General features: G+C 44.7%; 1 protein-coding gene across 9 annotated transcripts in view; it reads left to right on the top strand.

Moving 5' to 3' along the window:
• KCNAB2 (potassium voltage-gated channel subfamily A regulatory beta subunit 2) overlaps window positions 1-13,172 on the top strand; it is a 30,456-nt gene that overhangs the window by 9,383 nt on the left and 7,901 nt on the right. For 8 of the 9 annotated variants that reach the window (XM_087914978.1, XM_087914980.1, XM_026720895.2 and 5 more), the window contains 6 exons: window positions 8,354-8,397; window positions 8,678-8,715; window positions 9,882-9,961; window positions 11,466-11,510; window positions 11,888-11,932; window positions 12,638-12,681. In XM_087914978.1, the coding sequence (XP_087771104.1) occupies window positions 8,354-8,397; window positions 8,678-8,715; window positions 9,882-9,961; window positions 11,466-11,510; window positions 11,888-11,932; window positions 12,638-12,681 (296 nt within the window). Of the gene's footprint in view, window positions 1-4,200; window positions 4,578-8,353; window positions 8,398-8,677; window positions 8,716-9,881; window positions 9,962-11,465; window positions 11,511-11,887; window positions 11,933-12,637; window positions 12,682-13,172 lie in introns of those variants that run through there. The other variant, XM_026720894.2, reaches the window with a different exon arrangement.

The following is a 13,172-nucleotide window of genomic DNA, read 5'->3' as shown; positions in this document are numbered from 1 at the left end:
AATCTCGGGGAGGCGTCCCCCCTGCGTCCTGAACAGGATTCATTTGACGTTTCGAATCGCGGGCTCCTGTCTGTTCCGGACTTTCCCCGCTCGTCTCATCCATCATCCTCTCTTGTCTCCACCGTGGCCAGCCGCGGGGATGGAGAGCCACCTCCGTCCGGCCTCAGGCGATGAGTCGCCGCTAATAAAGAGCAAGCGAGCGAGTGATCCATTGATCGATTCTGCACCTCCCATAAATCAGATTCTCCTGCCAGAAGCTTTTTAGAGCGAGAGATGCGCCGTTGAATAATTTAGCTCGGATCATCATAACCGACTTAATGGATTTCCTGCTAAATTCTCTCCGAGGCTCTCGGGGGTGGGGGGAGAATTCGAGTCTGTTTCTGACAACCCAGAGTGGATTTTCCTCCCCCCAGCTTTGCATGCAAGACCACGCCTGTGCGCCGTTTTTCCACCCGTCCGTGAGAAAAAAATATATATCTAAATAATCGAGAGGTTATCTTTTAATGAGCAGGCTCGCCAGACACCAGGTGAGTTGCGGATCTCCGGATAAGAAAGGCGCCAAAGCAGGTTCAGATTTAGGGGAGTCACCAATCCCCCCCCCCTAAAAAAAAACACCCTTCATTGGTAGATATTTTTTTAGTGGCTGGACTTGGAGAGTAGCTTTAAAAAGTTTAATTGTTGGCTTTTCTGGCTTTGGGGGAGAAATTTTGGGCGCTTTTTAGGAAGGAAGGAAGGAAGGAAAGGAAGGAAGGAAACACCTGGGAGTTTTAAACGGTGCCTCCAACCTGTATGGAAATGTGATTTTAGCAGCCACAGTTGCAAATCTTAACTGGTTTATGAACAAGGCTGCCTTCGCCTCTTTAATAAACTAGGTTTATTTAGCTATAACTTTTTTTCCTATTCCTTTCCACCCTAAAAGAAACTTCACGATCTCAAATTTGGTGGGGCGGCTGTAGGAAGGGCAAGTCCTCCGCATCAAACACATCACCGGTGTGTTTTTTTTAATCCATCAGGATTGAGTTTCTCTCTGCTTAATTTTGGGGGGGGGTGGGGGAGGAGGAGGATGGATGGGGGTGTTTCCCGGACCCCCTCCTCTCCTGAAATAGGGTCAACTCTTCATTGCATCCAGCGGGATTTTGCAGATTTTGCGGGAGAGCAGTGGATCTGTGTGCAAAGTTGTGTGTGTCTTGATATTTTTATTTATTTCTCCCTTTTTTAAAAAAAGAACAGCCCAATATTTGTTTATCTTCACATTTCAGTTGCTGCTTATCTTTTATGATTTGGCTTGAATGGAAAGGCCCACAGCCACACCTTGAAAACTACTGAGAGATGTAGGTTGAGCAATTTTAGGAACTGCGATCAAACACCGGAAAAAGTGGATTTTAAAATCTCAATTTTTTGACTTAAACCATGGCTGGACAAGAGCTGCTTCTTCCTGCTTCCCCCTTCTCATTCTCCTCCTCCTCCTCCTCCTCCTCCTCCTCCTCCTCATTATTATTATTATTATTATTATTATTAAATCTTCAATTTGATTCACAGTCTGGGACTGGAAAAAAACTTAAAACAGTTCAGCTCCTAACCAAGGACCTAAGATCTATCCGTTAAGGTAATTAACATTATTATAAATTCATTATTATTTAGTCTAATCTATTTTCTCAAAGGAAAGACCTCATACAGGCTCAGGAACGAGAACTGGATATTCTACCAGTCCGTTTAGCTGAAAATTCCTCTCCAAATTTTTAAATTTCAGTCCTTTGCCTTTTGCAAATAATCCTTCGGGTTTCCTTAATTTTCGGAACGGGGCAGGGTAAGAATTTTAGCTGCCACAGCTTCTGCGCTATTCCGCAAAACAAGATACTAAGCCAGATTCTCTCAACCAAGGTTTAACTTCAAACCAGATTCTCTGTGTCCAACCCAACTTCAAGTTTTTTTATTATTTTTTACAAAACGCACAAAAATTAACCTTCATGTTCGTACATGGAATTGAAAATTAATCTTTTGTTGACTGAATTCTTAATATTAGGAATTAATCCATTGCAATGCATTCCACTAATAAATAGAATTAAAGCATGTTTGCAACCTGCCACGGGAAAGGCGGCATCTAATCTCATGGTGCCACCCCTTGGCAGCTGCAGTCAGTCCAGCGAATGAACAGAAAGTGTATGGACTATGTAGTCCATAGATCTTAAATGCCCTGCTCCCTGAATCTTCAATTTCCTTGAGGTTGTTTTCATTTAAAAACAAAAATAAACATCTTCAGCTAAAACAGCTATTTTACTCCTAACCTATCCATGTTCTGCCACTGTTTTCAGCAGCCAAAATTTGAATGAAAGGGTTGCTTTATTTTGTAAGGAGCGGAGAAAAATAGATGTTTGAACACACTTGACTAATATTTACCCTTCCCAGAAAGATATTTTACCCTCGCTTGTTCGGTAGACGAAATATTTCGGCCCCCAAATGTAAACAGACATTGCATCTCTTATTAATAGACCCCCCCACCCAGTTGCAGGCTGCATTAAAAACTGGAAAGGTGTGTGTTAAAAATCAATATTCATCCTGGTTTTATCTGGTCAAATTTAAGTAATTAAGTGATAAGTACTTAAGGTATAGGATTAAAATGCAATTCATAGAGAGATCTTCCTTAGCCGCCTGAAAGTTTAAGAAACTTTGAAAAAAATAACATTCAAATTTTTGAATTCCCAAATCTGGACATGGAAATCAGATCCTCCTTTTAAGGCCATTTGGAGTGATCTCTAAAAGCCCTTAATTGGATAAATGGCCTAGCTATTAATATAAGGAACGTTTCTTTTCTCTTGCAAACTAATGTATTTGAAAATGCAGTTTGCAATCGTGTGTGTGTGTGTGTGTGTGTGTGTGTGTGTGTGTGTGTGTACACTATATACTATATACTATATATTTATATAAAACTCCATGAATTATTTTATTTTTTAAAATCTCTTAACCAAATTGATCACAGATCTCCTTCTTATGTGTACAGGGAGTCCTGGATTTATGACCACAATGGAGCCCCCAAATTTCCATCGTTTAACTGAGATGGTTGTTAAGTGAGTTTCCCTCCCCCTTTTATGACTGTCTTGCCACCATTGTTAAGTGAATTGCTGCAATTGTTAAATCAATTGTGAAGTGAATCTGGTCGCAAAAGGGGATTGCATGACCCAGGACACGCAACCGTCATAAATACGAGTCAGTGGCCTGGCCTCTGAATTTTGATCGCATAATCACAAAGACATTGCAGCGGTCGTTAAGAGTGAAAAAATGGTCATAAGTCGCTTTTTTTCAGCACCATCGTAACTTCGAACAGTCACTAAGCAAAATGTTATAAGTAGGGGACTGACTGTGTCACACCACGTTGTGTAAGTTGCGTACATTTTTACTTCTGCCATCAGGCCATATTCTAAATCAAATGGAGGGATCTCTGTTTTTTTAATTCCGCGTTCAAGAATTGCAAAGAGATCCTTGCAGGCTGTTCAAAACGATATTTGATTATTATTTTTTCTTGTTTTTCACCCCTTTTTCTGCTTTTTAGCTAATTTGGTTCCACTTTTCTATCCTTCCTCCTTTTTTTGCAATTCTTTCTTGTGAGGGACAGATTGAATGCACTTAGGACAGCGCCTGATGGATTTTGACAAAGCGGAATTCAGGTGCAAACTTTTAAAAGCGTTTTTCCCCTTTTTGGGTGGTTTGATTAAAATCAGCCAGTTGGTGAGATAATTTGGAATTCGGGACCCTTTCCATCCAAACGGCCCCCTTCCCCCCTTGGTGAAAAAGGTTGCAAGTTTCCCCATCCTTTAAGAAAAAAAACCAGATAGAGTCGCACAAAATTCTGGGAGTTGAAGTCCACCCATGCTAATTTTTTTTGGGGGGGGGTGGGGGGTGGGGAGATCTTAGAGGATGATGAGCCTTGCAGGAAATCCTCGACTTGCAACCACAATCGAGGCCAACATTTCCGTTGCCAAGCAAGACAGCTGTTCCGCCAGTTTTGCCTCATTTTTACAACCTTCCTTGCCCCCGTTGTTAAATGAATCACTTAAATCGTTAACTTAGTCGCTGCGACTGTCATAAATATGAGACAGTTGCCAAGCTTATGAATTTTGACCACCGGGATTCCGTAACGGTTGCTAAGTGTGGAAAAATGGCCCTAAGCCACTTTTTTTCCATGCCCGTTGTAACTTGGAACCGTGGCTCCACCAGCTCTCGTAAACCGACGCTTGCAATCTTCGTCACCAACCGAGACGCGCGTGTGCGGCAGGCGGGATTGCGATGTGGCATGCGTGCGATCCTAAGGCAAACCCCTTCTCCTTCGCGGATCCCGTGCAGATCCCCCAATCGGGCAGCATCATGCTGTCGATGACGTACAGCGGGAGCCTGCGGAGCGTGGCCAGCCGGTCCCACTCTGAGTGGGGCCTCCACCAGTTGCACCAAAACGACACCGTTGAGCTGCAAAAACTTAGGGAAGTCCGGGTGGCAGCCCAGACCCGGATCAGGGAGGAGTTCCTCCGGATGCACGGCCTGTCTCTGGATGAGTGCACGGCGCAGACGACCGGCATGAAGTATCGGTAAGCAAAACGGCGAACAGAGAAGAGAGAGAGAGAGAGAAAGAGACGAGAGGAGATGGATGGATAGATGGAGAAGAGGGAGAGGTTTATTTCTGAAGGTTGTTTGTGTAGCTCCTTCGCTTGCCACCAGGTGGCACTGTCTGAACAGAGAAAAGATGTGCTGGTTTCTTAACCTTTTCAATAAATAATAATTCTTGGTGCAGGAAGTCTTCGACTTTACAGCCAGAATTTCTGGTTGGTCCTTAAGCAAGTCACGATTGATGTTGCAACCTTTTTGTGATGACGGTGGTTGTTCTAACAAAACTTCAGGAAAACAATGTGCTTTTTTTTTCCAAAAAATAAATTGTTTTCTTGGGGAATTTATACCAAAAAAGAATTAAATTTGCACCCACGTGGGAAAAGAGTTTTTACCCAGGTTGCCCCATTAGGGTGGGTCGAGTTTAGCCACGAGCGCATTTTCCCTTTTTTTCCCCCCTATAATCCTTTTCTTTTTTAAACTCCGACAGCAGGGGGGGTGGGGGTGGGGACACAACAGAGTGGATTGTGGCTAAAAGGCTATTTATTCAACTCCAAACGCCTCTCATCCTGTCCGTGGGCTTTTCTGTGCTTTAGAATTCCCAGAATTTGATGCGTTTGCAACTGCAGCAAAAACTTTTAATTTTGTGCAAAACTAGAACCTTCCTTTCTATTCAACACTCTGCTATCTATCCATATTCTGTTCTATATTCTATTTTATACTCTGTAATACATTCTATATTCTATTCTATAATCTATTCTGTTCTATTGCACACTCTGTTCTATATTTTATATTCCATTCTATATTCTGTTTTATATTGACCTCGGAAATGGTGGGAGCTTCGTCTCTGGAGGCTTTCAAGAAGAGACTGGCCTCCCATCTGTCAAAAATGGTGTAAGGTCTCCCACTTGGGTGGGGGTTGGACTAGATGACTTACAAGGTCCCTTCCAAGAAGGGGGGGAAAAAGGCATTTCCAAAGCTTAAGGTGCCATTTTCAGACATTGCCTCCAGATGGCCCAGCAGGGGATATCTATAAGTTCTCTCTCACACACACATACACATACACCAACAGAGACACAAGCACACGCACACACCACCCCTATTTGCAAGAGGCATCCGGGAGCCAAAATCCCCCGCCGGGCGCCTGCTTTGACTCAGGAGGGCAGAGTTGGGCAGTGTGCCATAAATATTACATTTCCTTCCCCTGCCTGCCATGAATATTGCAGATGCCTCTGTTTATAACTCCGGGTGCATGGCAGGACATTTAGGAAAGTGTTGGATTACAGGCTTTCTAATAAGGGCTGATCTATTATTCATCTCTTGCAAATAAAAAAAATAAAGAAATGAAAACCGGAAAAGGCCTTCTAGCCGGGAGCGAAGGAAGCCTCCGCCAGGCGCTGAAAAATTCGACATAAAATGGGCAAAGACTTCACCAAGAGGAGAGGAGGTTCCACTTCTTGGGTTTAGAGACAATTGTTTTGGGGAAGAAGGGAGAGTCCCGTGCGATCTGCCTGTTGCAGATTATCAGAAGAAAAATAACAAGAGTTGCAAGGGACCTCGGAGGTCTTCTAGTCCAGCCCCGTGTTCAATGCAAGAGATTTTATATGATGGCCCAGTCTTTTCTTGAAAACCTCCCATGATGGAGCACCCAGAGCTCCTGGAGGGAGTCTGATCTCTCCCTCTTCCTCCTTCCTCCTTCCTTCCATTAATCATTCATCCATCCATCCATCCATCCATCCCTCCCTCTGTCACGTCTGTCTATCCATCCGTCCGTCTGTCCTACCTACCTACCTATCTATCCATCCCTATCTCAGAATAACAAAGTTGGAAGGGACCTCAGAGGTCATCTGGTCCAGCCCCCTACTCAAGCAGGGACCCTCAACCATTTCAGACAAGTGGGTCTCCGGTCTGTTCTTGAAAACCTCCAGGGATGGAGCATTCACAGTTTTTCTGGAGGAAAGAAAAAGGAGAAAGAGATGAAGAGGAAGGAGAGGAGGGGAAGAAGAGAAGGAGAAAAAGGAGGAGGAGATGAAGAGGAAAGGAGGAGGAAGACAAGAGAAGGAGGAAGGAAGAAGAGGAAGGGGAAGGAGAGAAGGAGGAAGAGGAGGAGACGAAGAAAGGAAGACAAGAGGAAGGGGAAGAAGAGAAGGAAGAATGGAGGAGAAGGAAGAAGGGAAGAGGAGAGGAGAAACAAACGGAGGAAAGAAGAAGGGAGAAGAGGAGGAGGAGAAAACACCCGGGGGGGGGGGAGGAAGGTTGGACGACAGAGGCTGCTACCAGCTCTTCACCTGCAGCTTTGCTTCCTCTGTGGGGGGGAGCAGCGGGACGAGGAAACAGCCCGGGTGGGAGTGAAGAGACAGCTTGTGTCTCTGTGTGTGGAGGTGTGTGTGTGTGTGTGTGTGTGCACGAGGCTTGCCGTCTCTCTGGGCGCCACCGAGACAGAGAAGGAGCAGCCGTGCGTGGCAGGCAGGCAAGAGGCTCCTCACTCGGACAAGCCTCCCTTCGCCAGCTGCCTCTCAAGCGGGACGGGTCCAGCAAGCCAGGATTCGCACCGGCGTCCTGAAACCGGGGCATCCGACAAACCCAGACCCCCCCCCCTTCTCTGTGCTCCCCCCTTTAAAGGACTCAGGGGGATGGCTCCGGGGGGCTCCCTCCCTTGACCGGACGGCCGTCCCCGCTGCTCGTCCCTCCCTCCGCGAAGGAAATTCTCCACCGTTGCGCATCCGAAAGGGAGCCGGCTGGGTGGCCGGCATGCAAGTCTCTTTCGCCTGCTCGGAGCACAACGTCAAGAGCCGGACCCCGAGGAGCGGCTCAGCCGGCAAAATGCAGGGAGCCCCGGGGCCCGGGGCCGCTTTCGGGCCGTGGCTATGGTGGCCCAGAGCCTCGGCCAGCTGTCCACGCAGAGTGTCTCCCCCACCAGCCACGCGGCCACGAAACAGCCCGGCATGAAGTACAGGTAGGAGGTGCTTCTCCCCGTGACTCTGGTCCTCGCCTTACGACCAACGGGAGCCCCAAATTTCTTGCTTCTGCTAAGCGAGGCTGTTTTTAAGTGAGCTTTGCCCCATTTTGCGACCTTCCTTAACCATCGTCATTAAGTCAGTCGCTGCCATTAAGTTAGTAACATCGTCGTTAAGTGAATCTGGCTTCCTCATTGACTTTGCTTGTTTGCAAAAGAAGATTGTACGACCCCTGGACACAGCGGCCGTCATAACTATGACTCGGTTGCCCGGGGTCTGAATTTCGATCACGTGACCACAGTCATAAAGTGTGAAAACCGGCCGTAAGTCACTTTTTTCCCCCGTGCCCTCGTAACATTGAACGGTCCCTAAACGAACTTGGGTCAGGGACGAGAGTTGCAAAGGTCAAATGCCTGGATTTTGCTCCCCCAGGGCGGGGGGGGTGGGGGGTGGGTGGTATTCCGCGATGGTTGCAATGCAAGGAACGGTCGTAAGGGCGAGGAGAGGCGATAAACCAGAGCGGCTCTGGCTTGGAATGGGCCTTCACCGAAGGGTGAATCGACCTGAGTCGTGGTTGGCTCCCTGTTTTATAACGGCCGTTTCATGAAGCCGCCGAGTTTGCTCTCCTTGCCAAGTGCATGCGGGGTTTGTGCGTGTCTGTGTGTTTTTCGTGCAGGTCGGAGTTGCAAAGGTATCTGCTGCTCACAAGGCAGCATCAGAGCCCAGCCAGCAAACCTCCTTTTTCACATGTTTGTGTGTGTGTGTGTGTGTGTGTGTGTGTGTGTGGTGTTTTTTTTTTCCAGAAACCTCGGGAAGTCTGGACTGCGGGTTTCCTGCCTCGGTTTAGGTGAGTGAACATTCCCACCATCCGGCTTTGGGTGCAAGGAAGGTTTTGCGGGTCTGTGAAGGACGCAGTTTGGGCGCAAAATTTGAATTCTCCCCTACTCCTTTAAATACACACACACACACACACACACACACACACACAACTTTGAACTTTCACTAAATTCTGCTTATCCCCTTTAATCCAATTCCTCCCCCTTTCTGGGATATTAAAATAAGTAAACGATGCAGTTATTAAATAAAACAATATTATTTTTTTAATTATTTCTGTCTGTCTGCTGCAGGAACCTGGGTGACCTTTGGAGGACAGATAACAGATGAGGTAAAGATATATATTTTTTTTTCCTGGTTTCAATTTTAGAGTTTTTTTTGCAAGCATAAAAAGCTAAAGCTGGACCAGAAAAGATTTCTTTTAACCTCTTCTGACACCCTCCATCCACTCCTGCCAAATATCGGAACTGACCGTTTTGCAGAGGGTTGTAAAATTGGAGTGTGACACAAATCAGTGTGTGGGACAGCTAAATGTATTTAATAAGCATGTAAGCACAGGATGGTTTCACACTTAGAGAAGAGAAAAAACCCTGCAAATCCAGCCTTGCAGAGCAGGCCAGGTAGAGACAAAAGACACACCTGGTTCTACAACACCCAGAGCCAGGAAAATGTTTATTTAATCTTTATAATTTATTTTTCATAATATCTTATTTTTTAAAAATTGCATTTTTTTTATAATCTATTTTATATTTTGCAATGTGTTTTATTCTCTTTTTATACTTTGTTTTTTAGTATTTTATTTTTGTATGTTTCCTAATTGATTTTATTTTTTATCGTTTATTTGTGTAGCTTATTTTTGCATGTTCTTTACAGTTTATTTCGTGCATTATAGTTTGTTTTATTCCTTTTTTGTAGTTTAGCTTTTTAATATTTTTGTATGTTTTCTAGTTTATTTTATTGTATATGGCTTACCTTATTATTTTTACAGATAATCTTAATAGCTTATTTTATTTTTGCATATTTTGATAGGTTGATATTCTATAACTTGTTTTATTCTATTTTTATAGTTTAGTTTTTTAGTATTTCATTTTTGTATTGTTTTCTAGTTTATATCATGGTTTATTTTTTTACAGATAATCTTTATAGCTTATTTTATTTTTGCATATTGTATAGGTTATTTGATATTCTATAATTTGTTTTATTTTTATAGTTTGTTAATACTTTTCATTTTTGTGTATTTTGCAGTTTATTTTTTATGATTTATTTCTTATAGCTTATTTTTATAGCTTTTATTTGGGGGTATCTCTTTACTCTTTATATTTTATATTTTTACAATTTGTTTTTTACATATTTTATTTTGTTTTTTAATAGTTTTGGATTGTTTAAATTTAATGGGGGGGATCTGGCCCTTTCAAACCTCACATCCCAAGTGATGGAACCAGCAATCGTGGTTTGCTCAACTCGGCTCCCGGGATCACATCAGTGTCTCTCTTGCAGGTGGCCGAGCAGCTGATGACCCTTGCTTATGACAACGGCATCAACCTTTTCGACACGGCCGAGGTCTACGCCGCAGGGAAGTAAGTGGCACGCTCCCTGGCTTGTGCTTCTCACAACAACGACAGGAGGCCAAGGAACGGGGGGTCAGGCTAGATGACCTTCAAATCCCTGCAATTCGGGCACTCGACAGCGGGGAGCCAAATTTAAGGACCAACGACACAACAGTGGAAAAAAATGTGGTCTAATCCTGATTCAGTGGAACCGAGGCATTTCTGCCCAAACTTCATCTGGACTTCAAAGCTAAGTGGAGTCAGACCAGTTCGTCTTGGAGCGGAGGCCACTAGGAGATCTTGGATAGCATAGCAGGAGAAAGCTTTCGTGAAGAAGAGGACGGCACTAGGACCATGAATCTTCATCCGTTACCTGACTCCCATTGCCTCAAAATTAATGGAATTTGGAAGATGATTTGAGGGGGAAAAATAGCCCTTTTTTTAACAGACACCAGAATAGCTGAAAGTAATATAATTAAGGCAGGGGCTGCTCCTCCTTTTTCTTAAAATGTACGTAATTAAAATTTTTAGAAGAACATAAAAACACAAATTATAAAAGGGAAGGAAGGAAGGAAAAACCAATACCGTGGGGAAGAGGCAGAAGAGAAGCGTTGGAGACACAGGTCAGTCTCCACTCACAACAATTACAACATCGCTAAACGAATGGTTGTAAGTTGAGAATTACCTGTTCCGTCTGGCCCTTCTCTTTCCCACTGGCCTCCCGTGCAGGGGGGCGGTTGTAAGAAGCACAGTCTCGGTTGTGTGGACTCTGGGTGGCCTATAAAGTTTTTTTTTTTTTTTAAAGAATACAAACGTATTTTGTGGCTCTTTTTCACCCACTGAGTTTTTTCCCAATTGCGGGGAGAGTCTGTTCGCTCAAACGACACGTCTCTGCAGGAGTCGGCGTTCTCTTCCTAAATTAAGAAGAGGAGGCTCCTTCGGGGCGGCTCCCGATGGAAAAATTATGGATCTTAAATCCATTGTCGACTCATAAAATATTTCTGTGGGTCTTTTTAGACTTGCCAACAGAAAGGGAGTGGGGAGCAGTGCAGCAGCTTGGAAATCGAAAGTGCATTCCATAAATGTTTTGCAAAGATAGCAACTAGGTGACTGGAGTTTCTGCCAAGCTAAAGTTCTACCTGGAGAGATGATGGTTGATGACTCTGGGCTATGGAGATGTCCCATTGGAGAATGTGATTTATGACACACCCAGGAGATTTGGGGGGTGGGGGGAAACAGGGTCAAGGGGGACAATGAATTAGGTGCCTCGGAGTCGGCTACACCCAGGCAGTGCCGGCATGTTTACTCCCAATAAATCCTTTGGAAGTTTGGCTCGAGACTCAGGATTGAATTGGGGGGTCACTGCCGGAATCCTGACATCCATAATGTTTTAATCCTCTTTTTCTTTTCCTTTTTTTTTTTTAAAAAAAGAGTGTGAGCCAACAAATAGGAGCTGCTTCTCGGAGACCTTCCCCGCATTGCCTTTTCTGAGTTCCTGTTCATGTCGTGTGTCTTTTTTTCTCTAATTTCACAGAGCTGAAGTCGTCCTGGGGAACATTATCAAAAAGAAAGGATGGAGGTAACCGCTTTTCCTGCAACCAAATTCTACTTTTATCCCCCCCCCCCCCACTCCCAAAACGTTTTGGGTCGATTTTCACTGCCTCATGTGGACTAGAACCTTGATAAAGGGAGACAAAACCAAGACAATAGCGCTTGCTTAGAATTTTAGCCGAGCGTTTCTCAATGGTCAGACTTCGATTCCCAGAATTCCCCAGCCAAGCAGGCATTCTGGGAGTTGAAGTCTGCTCAGGCTGGCTGGGAACTGAACTTGGTTAGAGGGGGAGGGGGGGGAGTGGGAAACAGCCCTGCAGGGTAGGCTGGTCTCCAATCAAAGTGAAATTAGAGCACTGAGCGGCATTTAATCCGTGTTCCTCTCTTGTTTTTTCTTCCTTCCAGACGGTCCAGTTTAGTGATCACAACGAAAATCTTTTGGGGAGGGAAGTACGTATGTATTTTTATTTATGATTTTATTTCATGGATTGAAATGTATTTTAGCTGTTGCTCACTTCACTCAGCCCCATCATACGACGAGGGGGGAAAATAATCTTGAAATGTTGTCAGAAATTGCGTCCGATCTCAGGTGCCGTTTTTGCAACTACGGGAAGAGAAGTAAGCCCCTCTGAGCATGAGAAGAGTGCCCTGTCCTCCTGGCCCAGCCAGTTTCTCTCTCTTTCCAAAATGAAAATATATTTGATAGTGTGCAGGCAGTCCTTGAGTTATGACCGTAATAAAGGCCACCCAGGATGGTCATAAGTCACAGCGGCTGCAAAACAGGTGAACATCCTGATTTTATGATGCTCTTGCAGTGGTCATTAAGCGAACGGAATATTTATAAGCTCAAACCTATGGTTCACTATGAGTAGCTTTTTTGCCTAAAAGGAAGGGCCGTGAGTTTTTCCATTTTATGGCGTGTCTGTCATAAAACGCGTCACTGCAAACCATTGTAAGTTGTGGTTGTGTTGCCCAGCACCCCAAGGGCAAATCATGTTCCAACGGGTGGGGCATGTTGTCAGAACTTCAGGTCCAGCTCGTAACTTTTTCAGGAAGGTGGTAACTTCGAGCTGTCGCTAAGCAGATGGTCGTAACTTGAGGACTTCCTGTTTAATGACTTCATCCTTCTCTTGGTTTCTTTTTTTTCCCCTCTAGAGCCGAGACAGAACGAGGCCTTTCCAGAAAGCACATTATAGAAGGTAAAGAAATGTTGCTTCCTTCGATTCTTTGTCCCCAAAATATAATTCCTGATCCAGAGTTGTGTCCGAATGAGGGCCATGCGATCCCAGCAATGGTCGTTAAGTGTGAAAAACGGCTATTCCCCCTTCAAAAGCCAACTGGTCTAATTTGGGGGTCTCATTTTCGTCCCCTACACACAGTTCTCTCTGCAGGTAGTCCTTGACTTAAGACGACAATTGAGCCCATAATGTCTGCTGCTAAGTGAGACAGTTGTCCTGTCTTACAACTTTTTCCGGCACTGTTGTTAAGTGAATCCCTGCAGTTAAGTTAGGTTGTTAAGTGAATTCGGTTTCCACCATCGACTTTGCTCCTCAAAAGGTCGCGAAAGGGGATGGTGTGACCCTGGGAAGGCTGAGACCTGTCATAAATACGAGCCGGTGGCCAAGCGTCACTGAATTTGTATTCCCGGTATGCTGCAGCGGTCGTAAGTGTGAAAAATGGTCCAAAGTTG

The sequence above is a fragment of the Pseudonaja textilis genome, chromosome 18 (assembly GCF_049901715.1).
Source record: "Pseudonaja textilis isolate UNSWEBS1 chromosome 18, rPseTex1.2, whole genome shotgun sequence".
NCBI classification, from domain to species: Eukaryota; Metazoa; Chordata; class Lepidosauria; order Squamata; family Elapidae; genus Pseudonaja; species Pseudonaja textilis.
This window is presented reverse-complemented; position numbering and strand designations above follow the sequence as displayed.